This window comes from Peromyscus californicus, unplaced genomic scaffold, assembly GCF_007827085.1.
Source record: "Peromyscus californicus insignis strain IS unplaced genomic scaffold, ASM782708v3 Scaffold_6__1_contigs__length_162567912, whole genome shotgun sequence".
Lineage (NCBI taxonomy): Eukaryota > Metazoa > Chordata > Mammalia > Rodentia > Cricetidae > Peromyscus > Peromyscus californicus.
Genome location: NW_026294584.1, coordinates 37,637,715 through 37,653,283, shown reverse-complemented (window position 1 = coordinate 37,653,283; position 15,569 = coordinate 37,637,715). Strand labels below are relative to the sequence as shown.

The following is a 15,569-nucleotide window of genomic DNA, read 5'->3' as shown; positions in this document are numbered from 1 at the left end:
GAGCAGAGAGTCCAATCCAAGAGCAGGAAAACCCTAGTAAGTGTCAGGCCACCACAAGTCGGATACCTACCACTCATCAAGGAATGGTAAGATGACTGTGATGCATAAAGCATTGCCAGTCAGAGTCAGATGGCTGATGGGGAGATCTAAGGTTATTTTATTTTTGCCATCTGAGCATACTTCATGAATAGATACAAAGATGAAGAATTAAGTTAAAAAACATCAAAAATGGAGTTACATGGAAGAAGGAACATTCCCCCTCTTATCTCTCCTTTGCAAGTTAATGAACTGTGAGTAGCAACTTTCTAAGTAGCCCCAAAGCAAAACTGTTAAGCTGACATGGATGATCCATTTTCTTATAAAACTTAAAAGTCCCATTGATGTCTCCATATTGCTAAAAACAAGTTCAGGGAATTAAGTCAGATGCAATGACTTTTTGATTCCCTTAATTTAAGTATTCACCTTCATTGTAGCATTTATGTTAACTGTCCTCTTACACTTATCTAACTCTCTTACACATTTTAAGCAAAAGATTAATCAGTATCTTTATATCCAGAATGCCCAGCAAAGCATCTGGCTTTAATATGACTTCTCTTTTCCTGGGCAACCATCATACATGAGGATGTGAAACCCATTATTATAGTCTCCTGCCAAGATATAAGTCCACAGATCTCAAGTACCAAACCCCAAATTCTTATTCCATCCCTGTGTCCTCCAGAAAATGCAATGCTATCTTGGGTTATAATATACATATACACCTACACACACACACACACACACACACACACACACACACACACACACACACACATATAGTCAGTCTAACCTCTTTCTCTTCAATCAAGAAATTCTTCCTCAGCAATTAATAGAGGACATGAACCTGAGAAGCTGACACATGGCAAGTTGTAATTGCCATCCTTCCTGTGCAGTGTCATAGGGGGCAGCTCAGTGTCTCTCACAGAATGTCCTCTTCCCTTCAGTCTTGTTTGACTGTTCTGTTGTGGAACTGATATTCTGCTGTTTGTCATCACCTTTATAGCCCCCTCCTCTGTGAGCATCTTGCACACACAACCATCCCTTTCAGTTTGACCCTACCTGGAAGGCATTCCTTTAGACTTGACACCTTGTCACTGAACATTAGGTTCCTCCTTGTTATCTGTACTCTATATTTGAGAGTTACACTATGTGGCCGTCTTTCATGATACTCTTTGTAGGACAGCATAATGAAATTGGTGGACTGGTGAAATAAGCCTGGGAGCATGGAAACATTGGACAAGGGAAGGCATTCAGGCAGCCAGGTATAGCCAGTGTACAGTGGTTTCTAATAAACACTTGATAAATATTTGTTTCAAATAAAAAAATTCTAGAAAAAGTAATTTACCAATTAGAAGAGGCGTCTCTCCTTTGTCATTTTTGGTGTTGGGCCAGACCCCTTTTTCTAGCAATGTCTTGACATTTTCCACCAGACCAGCTTTGACTGCCAGAGTCAAGGGTGTTTCTCCATCATAGGTCTTGAATTCCCAGATTGTCTTATAGGAAGCTGAGATGTGAAAGCATTTTGTTGAGAAGTTAAACATATCTGCTTATGTGATTTTATGTAAATCAGAATTACCTAATATTATACACATAATATTGAGCAAAGTAATTAATGATAAATGGAAGGATAAGAGAACATATGATAGAAAGATTACCAAAGGACAGCGAGGATCAGCAGACACACATAGACTTGCTAATCCAGTTGACAGCTAGGAAACCAACACCTAGGCTTCAACAAGTTTTCCCTTAAAGTAGGTTACTAATTCTCATTTCTGAATACATTGTAAATCAATTCTTCAAGTCTTTTAAATATGTAAATTGTATATGAGATTGATTTTGTCAAATGAAGAATGTAAATGAGAAACATATTTGAATAGATGTCTCATTGTGTTGCAGAAGAAATATCATCAATGCCATCTCTATCTGTTTGTCCGGTCATCTATTTCTCTACTTGGCTAGCTAATTATCAACTATTTTTCATCTCTCAAAGTACAAAACTAGGAAGCAACACTGAAGCTTAAAAGGTAAGACATTCTTATGTGTTCTATAAAATGCTGAGATGTGCAAAAACACTTAAAACAATGTGTTGATTTATCACAGCAATGTTTACATTTTAAAAAGATTAATGTAATATAAGGACAATTATATTATTTATTATGATATATAATGTATACAACAATATATATCCTTTTGGAAGCTAGATCGAGAATAGTTGAATGTGAAAAATATTAAATTAACTCTTAGAAATCTTTTATTTTTTTATTTCTCTATTAATGTGTATGTGTGTGTGTGTATGTGAGTGTATGCTACGTGTGTGCAGGTGCCTGCTCAGGCCAGAAGAAGGTCTTAGGTCCCCTAGATCTGGAGTTACAGGTGGTTGTGAGCTGCCTGATGTGGATGCTGGCAACCAAACCCATGTCGTCTGAAAGAGTAGCAAGTGCTCCTAACTGCTGATCTATTTCAATCAACTAATTTATGACCTTTGAAACACTTCTATCAATCACAGGTGGTAACACCACCTTCCTGCCATCCTGTATCACATTCTTGGGTGAATGGATGCAAAGGCTGAATGGCACATGCCACAAGTTGTGTTAGTCTTTGATTCTCCTTTTTTATTTTTGCTTGTTATGTTCGTTTTGAACTCCTACAATGAATACATTTTTTTCTCTAGTTTTGTACAAAGGTTGTTATGTTTTCTTACCATCCAGAACAGTCTCAAGTATCTGTTGAATGGGTTGAACAACAGCTTCATGCAACGGGAACCATCCTTTCTCATCAGCTTCATCCAGAGCATATTTATGTTGCACATACTCCTGGAGCTCAAAAATGTGACCTACATGAAATGTATGGACTCATTACACCATTACACACTGGCCCCAACAAGGTGAACTGTCAGTTCCACCTCATCGTAGATCATATGCCCACTCACCTTTCCTTATGGCCTCTACAAGCTTTCTGTTTTGATCACTTAGTGGTACCAGTCTAGCAGAGGAAAAACAAAACAAAACAAAACAATCAAGCCATATTTGTACTAGTGATGTATTTTAAGCATCTGAACAATAAAAATGAGTTTTAGTAAATATCTGTAATAATCAAAATTTGCAAGAAAATCATATAGCTGATTTTCTCCACTTTAAATTTCCCAGGAGTCAGACAGAGTATACTAGTGAAGAGAGCAAAATACAATAGAGAGGGTAGAAGGGGTCTCTCTAAACAATAGAAATGGAGTAAATGACTGGAGTCAGAGTCAAGGGCTTGGGTGCAGATCTGACTTAATGGCCCTGGGAAAGTCCATTAGCCTTTCTGGATGTTGGTTCACTCATCTGGGTGGGGTAGGAAGATTGCTAAGACTCTTCCACCTTTCAAAACAATGTGCTCAATAAGTGTTACTTGGCTCTTAGTAATTCCTGAGAGACACTTGGGAGCTTATGGCCCACATGCATGTTAGAAGTATTAATCAATTGATTAGTAGGTAGAACACTTACTGAATATATTCCCAGTGAGTGGCCCAGCAGATCAAGAGTTAAGCTCACATGGCAATTCTATGACACTTGTGCTTCTTAAATGAAAACAGGACCTTCAGAACAAAGGTATTAGCTCTGCTAAACAGAAACATCTGCTAACATTGTAGGGTTCTGAATGCCGTGTGTGGAGCTCTGAGGTTCTAAATTCTGTTGGAGGTTTCAGTACTATGAAAAAGTTAAACACCAGAAATTTTATGTAACATGCATACTTTTAAAATTTAAAAGGTCTATACAATCTGAAGAGAAACCAGAGTATTACGTGTTCACTTTCAAAAATTCAAGAGCAGAAGAGTTGGAGAACTAGTTAGTTGGTCAAGTGCTTCTTGCATAGGCATAAGAACCTGAATTTGGATCCCCAGCACACACCTGCAATCCCAGCACTAGGGATATAGATAAGAGGATGCCTGGGACTTTCCCAGCAAGGCAGTCTAGCTGAATTCCAGGTTCACTGAGAGATCCTCTTTTAAACAGAAAGGCAAGAGAAAACCATTCTGTATTGACCTCTAGCTTCCATGGAGTTGTGTGCACCTCTGTTCATATCAGAGTAAGAACACACACACACACACACACACACACACACACACACACACACACACACACACACACACAAGTGCATTGCACACACAGCTCAAAAGCAATAGTTTCATAGAGTGAGTATACTCACAAGCACTACTAAGTTCCAGACTATAAAATTCTAAGCATGAAAATAGAATGTAAAGGGAAGCTAAGGTCTATTTTTTCATTATGTATCATGTATAACAGGTATTTATTTTTACAGTTTAAGATTGTGTAGTTACAATTTTGTAACATCAATTTCATGACTCTTTTAATGTGTCTACTCACAAAGGTTAGTTGACAAGGTGGCAGGATGTGCTATATACAAACCTTTGTTTATTTTATGCTGTTCTTACAAATTTGTTCTAACTCTACACATTGTCCTTCTTAACTCCACATTAATTTAGAATATAAGCAATTCTCAAACAAATTCAGCTAGGAATTCACCACTTGGAAAATTTCCATTTTCTACATCAGATGCATATTTGTAGATTATATTATTAAAATATGTGCATAATTGACATTTTAAGGTTGTTAGACTTCATACCAGAAAAAGAGTATGTGTATTGTGGGGGGAAGTAAGTATTTTTATAGAGGAGGAGTGAGCCTCAGACAAAATGACTGTCATACAGAAATCTGTTGAGAGCAGTTGGTTAGAATACTACCTTTCGAGATGGAATATAGCCTGGCTTGCTTCAATGGATTCTTGAATACAAAGCTGAATGTCATAACTTGCAAGATGGTCTTCATTAGGGTCATCATTAATATCCATATCTGCAAGTAATTTTGAAATAGATGACTTCTTATTCCCAAGGGATTCAGAATAATTGGTATAATTAACGTAACAAACGCAAAATGAAAAGCAGAGTATATTTGATTCTCCTTGGTACAACATACAAATAACTAAGAACTTAATCCATGTATATGGAAACTCCATCTTATTAACTTCAGATGTTCTCTTGAAACCTTTAATTGCCTGCCCCTTGAATGTCTGTGTCTTTGAACTTTGACTTTCCAGCACTGTCTACAGAAGGGCTCCTTGTCTTTTATCAAGCTTCTAACGGATACTAACTCAGGCCCATCATTTTACATGCACATTAGAACACTAGAACTCAGCTGCAGGAGAAGGGGGTCAGTCAGCAGTGATCCTTTCAGACTCTCTACAGTCCTCAGATGTCAGCTCTGCTGCTCTCAGATCACTTGAGATGAGGGTCGTCTTAACACCAGTTATTGACCAGGGCTGAGTTCCCATTAATTCCCCTGATAATTTCTGTCCACTTATCACATGCCACTGCTTTTGACTAGTCTGTCTCCCCTGAGGATAATATGTAAAAATGAAAAAAACAAAAAACCAAAAACAGAAGGCTCACTAGTTTCTTTTTTAAACATCAAATTAGAAGAGTAAAAACCTGTCTTTAATGTTAAATCAGCTCCTTTGGTTATAGGCAGGAAGCTTAGTAAGTATAGAAGCTGAAAACAGTCCTCCAGTGCTATGACTAAGCAATATGAAATTATCATTAGTTGGCAGTATTTCCAAGCCCAGTGCATTCCTCTGACATTTGACACAGTACTCTGCCTTTTAAAGGGGAGAAACAGAAACAAAGTCTGCAAGCAATTTGCAGACCCAGTTGTCATATACTGTGTCCTCTCAGTTTTCAAGGTCAGATAATCTCGAAAGACAGCTTTAAATGTGCTGAGAGTCAAGGCCCCCAACTTCTGGACAGACTGCACAGAAACTACAACATTGTGAGGATTCTTTTCCTCATTTTTCTGTTCAGAGCCTTGCCTGGTGGCATCCCCTCTGTGGACCCAGCACTCGGGAGGCTGAGAGAGGAGGATCGAAAGTTTCAGGCCAGCCTAAGATGCAGTAATGAGACCTTGTCTCAAAACGTCAAATAAAAACAACAACAAAAAAACAACAAAAACATTGTTCTATATAAGTAGCCTTACAACTGTTTTAGAATGGAGGGATAAACAGTGATGCTGAGAGACTGAATGTGAGACTATGCATACTACCTAACACTGGCATAATTGTCTTCTCGTAGGTCCGTGTGCATATCTGGACTCTACTTTGCCAAATAGATACAAATGGTACTATTTCTTTATTTATAAATTGGTCCATTGTCCCGTGTCCATAGACTGTAACTACACAAGATCAGAGAACTAGGGTGCCTCAGTGTATAGTGAAGCACCTCTGCATGGTCTGGGACTAATAAATGAACAAGGAGTCACTGAGCTCTTCCTTCTTCTTACAACTGACCATTTCTCTCAGGAATGCAGTTTTTCTTCCAACTGAACCAACCAACTGCTGACTCCGTATCTGGCTTCATTTTCCTCTGGTTTGTGTTTTTACATCTGTTTCTTTCTTCACAAGGCTGTCCCAGCTGCTTTTCACCCCGGTCCCCCCTGCCTCAAGCCTGGCACAGAAGGCTTCCTCCTCCAGCAGCCCTTGCTGGAATTCCCTGCTTCCTCCCTCGCCCTCTTTCTTCTTATGTAACACTTCCCAAGCATTTGAATTTACATGCATTCCATATCTGCTTTGCAAATTCTTCACATATTTGGGTTTTTGTTCTCATTGGACTATTGCTATCCTGGGCAGGAGTGGTGGGGGGGACAAACTCATTTCTTTCTCGAAGTGCTGGGGACCCAGGGTGTCTCACACACACTAGGCTAGCACTGAACCACACCCTAGGCCATGCTTTCTCTTTTATAGAGTTTTCTTTGATATTCCCACCCCTAATTTATCTGCTCTCCTAAGTGGCAGATGACTTCTCAGTGGGGACAGGAAAAGTCTTTGACTCATTTCAAACAAATGTGCACTGAGTTCTTCAGATAACACCATTAGATGACACAGTTAGTCCTTGGGCACCGCTGCCTTTCTTGCTGATGTAACTGGTCAGAGACCGGGTTTGCATGGTTACGACATTAATATGGGATGGATACCTCTCCCTTGTTCAAATACCCAGTTTAAGTCTAAGCTTGATTGAAATGTGGGCAACTAGTACATGAAGCACTGTATACTCCTTAGAGGCTGGAGTTGGTCTGTGAAATGGCTTCCCAACATTTTTCAACAGTCTTTTAACTATCATCTTGAGGGATGTTATCAGCCAGACCCAGCACTCGGGAGGCAGAGGCAGGAGGATCTTTGTGAGTTTGAGGCCAGCCTGGTCTACAGAGCGAGTTCTAGGACAGCCAGGGGTACCCAGAGAAACCCTGCCTTGAAAAAACAAAACAGGAAAAGGGAGGGTGGGGGATGTTACGGTATTCTTAGTTGTCTTATAGCCATAATAAAAACCTGGTGAGATTATGGGAAAACCATGACAGAACAGCTCCGACCTACACGCTGTCTCCAGGAGTACTGGCAGTTTAGGTGAGGGTTAGTTCTGTATAGGTGCAGTCAGGTGCCAGAACAGCCATGAAGGGGTGCACTGAGGCAGCCTGGAGGTATTAAGACACAATGAGAAAGGCAGGTAGAGAGTGACTGATCAGTATTGAAAATTTGAAATGAGGAGGATGACAGATCAATTGGAAATTCTTAAAGAAAGAGCTGCCCAAGGGTATGAAGAAAGGCCAGATAGCATTTTGGCATCAAGTGTCTCACTTCTCAGTCTAGTCTGGAGAAATTACTTGACCCTCTCAAGGACAACGTGTCATAGAGCACTTAATAATATTCTGGAGAAGCCCAACAGTGAGAGCATCTGCTCTTCACTAGTTGCTGACTTAGAAAACGATTGAAGGAACCCCTCCCCCTCGTGTGAGTGTGTGTGTGAGAGAGAGTGTGTATGTGTGAATGTGTGAGTGTATGAGTGTGTATATGTGTGAGTGTGTGTGTTGTGAGTGTGTGTGTATGTATGTGTGTGTGTAGGTAGGCCAGCAATCAAAGTTGGGTATCTTCCTCTATGGTTCTCACACAGACTGTCTCACTGAACCTGGAGCTCACATTTTCACACAGACTGGCCGGCCAGTGAGCTCTCAAGATCCAGATGTCTCCTTCCTTCTCAGCACTGAGATTACAGATGTTCACCACCACGCTTGGTGTTTTATATGGGTGCTGGGGTCTGAATTCAGGTCCTTACACTTGCTCAGCAGGCGCTTAACCTACTGATCAACTTCCCAGCCCCAATATTAAGGAAATTTTATGTAAATTGATTTCATTTACAGCACTGGTTAGCCTTACTAAGGGTAGAAATGCATTTAGAGGCAAATTATGGATTCTCTCTCTGAAGGAATATGCCAACTTTGAAAAAGTTAACTCGTGAACACTTTGACGCTCCTTTATGTTTTATATAGTTAAAAAAAAAAAAGCTCAATTCCAGGTTTCAATGCTAGGTCCCAAATGTTTAGTTAATATTTAAATGATTATTAATTTGTTTTACAGATGGACTGAGTTAATTCCCAAGTTTAGACGTGGAGAAAAGGAAAGTCTGGTGACTATGAAAATTGTAGAACATGCTTGGAAATGATAAGGATGGCGAGATAAATCACAGAGGGCTGGCTTTGTCTCAAGAACCCTGCATGAGGCCGGAGAGATGATTCAGCGATTAAGAACACTGGCTGCACAGCTGTCTGCAACTCCAGTTCCAGGGGATCCGAACACATAAAATAAAAATAAATAAATTACAAAAAAGAAAAAAGAGAACCTTGCAAAGCACTTTGCATGCATGCCTGTTTCCCAGTCCTTATTCTAGTCCGGCTCCGGCTCCCCGCCATCTGGATTTCTGCCTGCAGCTGCGGTCAGCCAAGGTCACCAGCACGTATGTTGTTAGCGATTATGAATCATTGAGAGAATGGAAGCTGAGCCTTATCCGTTTCAACTCTCCCAGCAGATAGCATAGCCTGGGTGGAGAAGGAGAACACACTCTCCAAGGCTTCAGATGCTGCAGTCTCTTGTCTTTGACAGAAAACACTTTGATCCTGTTCTTGTCAGTCAGCGCTTGGTGACAATAACTTCCAAAAATAAATACTAGCTCCCAAAGGCACATAAATCTTTTCCTTTGGCTCTGTGCGGGGGTGGGGGTGGGGGCAGGAAGGATGTTGTGCTGCATAGGGTGGTCTGAGGTTTCCTAAGCTTGTTTTCATTTTGTACTTTTTGTTTTGGGGGTCTAAACATCACTATCCAAAACAACAACAACAACAACAACAAAACAAAAAAACAAAACCAAAGGATCAGCATGCCAGTTGGCGCCTGACTGAAGTGGTCAGGAGGTTCGGATGGCGTTGCAACAAGGCATGATGTGGTAGAGAGCACCAGGGCGTGGTGCCTCCCATCCCGCATCTGCGCTGATGCCTTGCTGTCAAAGTGGTTGGTAGGTTCGTGACACCCCTCAGAGCATTCCTTGGATTGTGCTCCGTCCTGTGTCACGAAATCACTGCTTCTTCCTTTTCCCATAACAAGGATAAACACAATCACATTTTTTCATGAATTATTTTGTAGACTCACTCCTGATGACGTCCAAGACGGTTGCCCCACCTGCCATGACTCTTGTCTTGTGCATAATAAAACAAAAACCCTCTCTATCAGTCAATAACAAGGGTATGTGGGAATCAGCTGAGTGGACAGTTGTTTTCACGGTGTAAGGAAAGGCTGTGTCCATAAATATCATACTGCCCTCAGCACCTGTCATATCATTCTATCACATTAGTGAGAGTCTGTCCTTTAGGGCACATTCTGCTTTCTTCCAGTATCCTTTTTTAAATTCGAGAAGTAGCTGGGCATTGTGGTACAGTCCTCTACTCCTAGGCAGCATGTGAGTGACTGAGAGGCAGGAGGGCCTGAGGTCAGTTGAACTAACTACATAAGAGAGATCATTTCAAAACAAACACAAACAAATCAAAAAGTGAAATGCCTACGGCACCATGCTGGTCCCCACAGCAGAGCCAGGATTTCTAGAAAGAGTCTCAGGAATGGCATGTGTGGCAAGATTGCAGAAGGTCACAGGCTGACACACAGTGGGAAGTGAAAACGGACTAAGACAAGGACAATCCTGCAAGATTATCGTTTCTTTTCTCTGCATGCAAGCATGCCCCATGCGCAGACCCTGGGTTTCCAAAAGAAGTGCCGGTGTCTGCTGTGTGGAATGCTGAGCCTGGTTCACAGAGGGATTTCTCTTTTACCTTGAAAGTGTTGTGATTCCTGATTGGTGAGCTGGTCTCCCAGCATCCCAGAGAGTAACATGGGCATTTATCTTACCAGATGAAAAGTAAGAGTTAAGGCAGAATATTCCCAAGTTTTGGTTTTGTTATGAAAACAGTTATTATATTATATTAAATGATGTTTGTTTTTATTTATCTGCATTATGCCATTTGTATTTATAATTTTTAAAACATAGCCAATTTTTTGTAAATAGAATATTTTATGACTTTGATGCTTATTGGTGGTCATACACACTTCTTATTTCAGTGAAAGGATCAGTATCGGCTCAGGACCCCCAAGACCAAGTTCTCAGCACAAAGGAGATTTATTTGCCCCAGAGGGACAGAGGACAGGGAATAAGAGATGAAGACAGGAGACAGAGAATGAGGGGAAAAAGGAAGGGAACAAGAGAGAGGGGACAGAGATATTTGCTCCAGAGGGACAAAGGACTGCCTCTGGAGAGAGAGGAGACAGATGTGGCCCATTGGCAAATGGGGTAAAAGGGGAAACCCGTGTTAGGATGAGGTGTTTAATTTTTATTGGGCATGTTAATTATGTAAGCCAAAGGGGGCTTCTGATTTCTGGACTTCAGTACTTTGATAGCTGGACTATGGTAGTCAGCCTCAGGAGGAGGAAATGGCCAAATAAGGGAATAGACCTTGGTGACTAGCTTCATGAGTATGATCTAATGGTTTTAGCAAGGCAAAGGGAACTGGGGAGAAAGGGAAGGCCTGCCAGAACCATGTTTGCCATCTTGGGCTGGCTAGAGCTCCTTCACTCGGTGTCCTTTAGCACTAAGCAGCAAACTTGATACATGGTTTTAATTGCTGACTTGAGCAACAGAGTTCACTAGCCCTGAAAAGTTTCCAGAGAAAGGTATACCTGTCAGAGTCGGGCTCCACCTCATAGTCACGTAATCCTTGTTTACAACTAACATAGTATAACAATTCTTTCTTTATGGCATTTCCTTTTTCTATAAAAGAAAACTTATGAATGATGGTAAGAACTAGATAGATTCAAATAGTGTCTTTCTTTTTTTTTTTTTTGGTTTTTCGAGACAGGGTTTCTCTGTGTAGCTTTGCGCCTTTCCTGGAACTCGCTTTGGAGACCAGGCTGGCCTCGAACTCACAGAGATCCGCCTGCCTCTGCCTCCCGAGTGCTGGGATTAAAGGCGTGCGCCACCACCGCCCGGCCCAAATAGTGTCTTTCTTAACGGCACAAGATGTCCATTTGATACACACACACACACATACACACACACACACACACACACACACACACACACACACACCTTACTCCAGAAAACAACTATCATTTTCATGTTGCCTCAAAGATACGTAACTTGATATTTTGGAAAAATAAATGAAAAGGCAGATGAGACAATGAATCCTAATGTGACAGCTGATACGTGGTGAGAATTTAATAAGAATTGGCTAGATGAATGAATACTTAAACAAACTGATATACATTGCTCTTAAGATGAGATTAGAAGTGGGTTTATCTTGTTTTTCTTTACGTCATACACACTTTTTTTTTTTTTGGCGACTTCACTTCTAGTTTTGGGACCGCACCGATTAATATTTTATTTCTGTGTAAATTATCTATCAATAGGACCTGTTAGATCAGCTTTCTTCATCTCCAGTTTCACATTGCAAATGCTGACATTTTCCTCTCCACTATTAATTTCTAAGTCAAATTCTTTTATGACAGAAAGGTAGGAGGAAGCATGCTAGCTTTAGGAAATGACTCAGAGTGTAGGAAGGAGCTTTACATTCCTACACACAAGGACTTCCGGAGGAAAACAAGGATACCGGAAAGGGAAGAGCCCTGCACTAAGAACAACTGAACAGTGGATGAGCTCCTGTTACAAACGAAAGTGATAACAGTTTAAAAAAATCTTTTTTTTCCTCTATATCTCTCCATCTAGATACCTATCTTATAAAAATGATCAGAATGTAGGAAAAGATTTGTATGTGAGAATGTTTATCTGAATTTAAACAGCCAAAACCTTTGAAACAACTCAAATGACCAATAACATTATAACAATAATTGTGTGAGTATGTACACACAATCAATGGAATTCAATATAGTCATCAAAATTGATAGATGAGACGAATCTTTAGTGTCACACTCAAGAATGATAATCATTTAACCAAATACAAGCAGATGCTTTCAAGGAAATGAAATTGACGTTTAGTCCCTCAGTTTTACTGAGAAAAAGGGAAACAAGACTTGGCTTTAAAAATGCATATCCTTAGGAGGCTGTACTACTTTTCTACTGTTGTGACAAAACACTATGGCCAAGTTAACTTATAAAAGGAAAGCGGTTTATTGTGGGCTTATGGTTCCAGAGCCAAAAGAGTCCACTACCATCATGGCAGGGAGGTGTGGCAGCGGGCATTAGACACGGCAGCAAGAACATCTGAGAATTCCTATCTCAAACCGCAAACAGTAAGTCGGGACATCCTTGAAATGGTGTTAGATTTTTAATTTTCGAAGCCAGTCCCCAGTGACACACCTCCTCCGGCAAGGCTACACCTCCTAATCCTACCCAAACAATGCCACAAAGTCTGGACCAAGTATTCAAATGCCTGAGAATAGGGGGAGTATCTCATCAAACCATCACAGGTACGTAACTTGAGAATTCAATATGCATATGTATTGTGAAACAGTCACCACAATGTAGTTAATTTGAAAATGCCATCTTATATAGCTACTTATTTATTTTTGGAACAACCATCACACAAACAGTATGGGAGTTCCACAACAAATTTTAAAATACAGAAAAATGATCTGGTCTATTTCTAGGAATTTCAGGAGGAACTGAGGTGGAATAACCAAAGGTGGAATCAAGCTAAGTATCCAGGTGAATGGACAAAGAAAAAATGATGTATATTTACTGTTGAACGTTATACTGTCCTAAACAGAAGGGAATGGTGTTATTTGTGACAAGTAGGATGAAGCCGTAGAGCATTATACTACATAAAACAAACAAAACACCAGAGGAAAGATATTGCAGGATCTCAAAACATGAAATCCAAAAGTGTTGGACTCACAGAAACATAACTGGATGATAATAGTCAGGGGCTTTGAAGTGGGCATTGAGGGAGATGTCTTACAAAGGGCATAGAGTTTCAGTTATGCAAAATGAACACATTTGAGGATCTATTATATGGCAATGAGTATACAGTTAACAACCCAATATCCTACACTTGAAATGTGCCAAGATAGGTCTCAAGTGTTCTTACCATCAACAGTAAAGGGAACTGAGTTGAACTTTTTGGAACCAAAGATTTCAAGCCCTCCTGGGAAGTTTTCTGCCCATACCCTCAGAGGAATGATCTACCTGCATTTCAGTAAAGCAAGTGAAGCCCAGTGCAGGTATTTCTTGGCTTGGGAAGCAACAGAAATCTTACCTGTCTCACCTAAGCAAAGATGTCATTACCTAAAATATTATATCTGTCTGCATGAAGAGAAAATTTTTATGTTTTGATAATTAGTTAAGAGGTAACTCCTGAGGGAGATGATCCAATTTTAAATAACTTAAAAAGCACCTTTGGCTTACATAGTTGGGGAAGGTGAGTGCAGAAATGAGTTATAATCACAGTAAACACTTCTTAGAGAGTATCATGGGTATGCGTGTGAGCCTGTGCTCATGCATGTGTGTGTGTGTGTGTGTGTGTGTGTGTGTGTGTGTGTGTGTAGGGGTGTATATGCCTGTGGAGGCTAGAGTGTTTCTTTGATAGTCTTCTACCTTATTTACTGAGGCAGAGTATCTTTCTGAACCTGGAGTTGAATGCTTTCGCTAGTTTAGCTGGCTAGCTTTCTCTGGGAATACCTTGCTCTGCCTCTAGAAGGCTAGGATAATAGGTGGCCTCCATGGCCACCTTGATCTTACATGGGTGCTGGGAATCTGAACTCTAGTCCTCATGATTGTGTGGCAAGGACTGTATACACTGAGCCATTTCCAAATCTCTTGTTATTCTTATACATATATACATACACACATATTTACATCTATCTATCTATCTATCTATCTATCTATCTATCTGGGTATATATACATCTTAAAATATTTGTTCCTACACATGGCTCATTTTGCTGGACATAAAAATTCCAGTGCAGTACTCACGTCTATTCTAGACTCACTCAAGCAGTACTAAGCTGTTGCATAACTTAATATCTTGTGTAAAAACCATGCACAACTCATTAATTTCCTCTTGCTGAAGGCTGAGCCTCTGCTCCAGTCCTGGCCTGCCCACATCAGTTGCCTGGCAGTCAGTAAACACTGTCTGTCATTATGGGATGGCTGGACTTCTCTGGAATGAGGAAGTAGGAGCCTATCATAGTTGAGCAATTTTGATTCATCCATGGACAGGCCCTCTAGTATCTTTGATATTTTATTTTCCTTCCATTTCCATGGGACCAGCCACATGCAGAGTTGAAAGTCCCCAGGTAGCCCGCCAAAAGCCGCATTTCCAACATGCCCAATGCATGTCTAGCTAACTTCAGCTTAAGTACAGTGCTAGGAAGTGTCTTTATCTCCACATGACCCCTCGATGCCTTATCTAGGTTTACGGGTTGGGAGAAGCACCAAACTCCTGTGCCTACCTTGAAGTCGAAACTCAATAGGCTCTGTTCTCTGCTCTTCAGAACTGTGCTGAGAAAACGTGGCTCCTCTGGAGCCTTTCAAACATCTCCTTAAAGGCTGTCAGGCCTCCACTGAGCCTTCTCTCTCCAAGGCTGCACAGGGTCTCTCACTGTGACACGACTGAACTTCCCTTGCTGTCTCCACAGCTTTTCTGTGAACACACTCACTTACCCATTGCTTTCTAAAAAAAAAAGGCTCTGAACTGTAGGCTCTGAGTGCAGCCCAATAGCTGTGCAGAGCAGACCGTCAAGTGGGCACACTTCACCTCTCTTCTTGTGCATTACACATCTATTAACTTAGGCCAGGCCAGATAAGCTTGGAGGCTATCGTGTTACACAATGGATTTGAACCTCTCCTGCCCCAAGTTCTACTGGCTATATTTTTCACACCATTTGCTGAGCCGTTCTCCACGCTCCTCTTTGTTTCTCCTCGCTGTCTTTCATCCTGTTAAAGTTTGACCTTTGTTCCCATCTGCTAAGATTGAATGCATCTCTACCCTCCTGACTGTTCTTCGACTTGCAGACTTAATAAGCACGTCTTATATGTTCTTGTGCTCTGTTGACAAGGACAAATGTGGAACAGGAGTTCGCATAGAAGATAGGCCTCCAGGCTGGCATGGGTCTGCTACTTAGCACCCTTGAGAAGAGCTGTTTATCCAGTTACAAATCCTC

The 15,569-nt window shown here is 40.8% G+C and overlaps 1 protein-coding gene across 1 annotated transcript in view; it reads right to left on the bottom strand.

Moving 5' to 3' along the window:
- Window positions 1–15,569, bottom strand: part of Asb15 (ankyrin repeat and SOCS box containing 15) — a 49,268-nt gene that overhangs the window by 12,809 nt on the left and 20,890 nt on the right. Inside the window, exons 2-5 of the mRNA XM_052719533.1 lie at window positions 4,781–4,889; window positions 2,966–3,018; window positions 2,738–2,869; window positions 1,382–1,540 (exon numbers count right to left, since the gene is read on the bottom strand). Coding sequence (XP_052575493.1) covers window positions 1,382–1,540; window positions 2,738–2,869; window positions 2,966–3,018; window positions 4,781–4,887 — 451 coding nt within the window. The 5' untranslated portion in view covers window positions 4,888–4,889. The remainder of the gene's footprint in view (window positions 1–1,381; window positions 1,541–2,737; window positions 2,870–2,965; window positions 3,019–4,780; window positions 4,890–15,569) is intronic.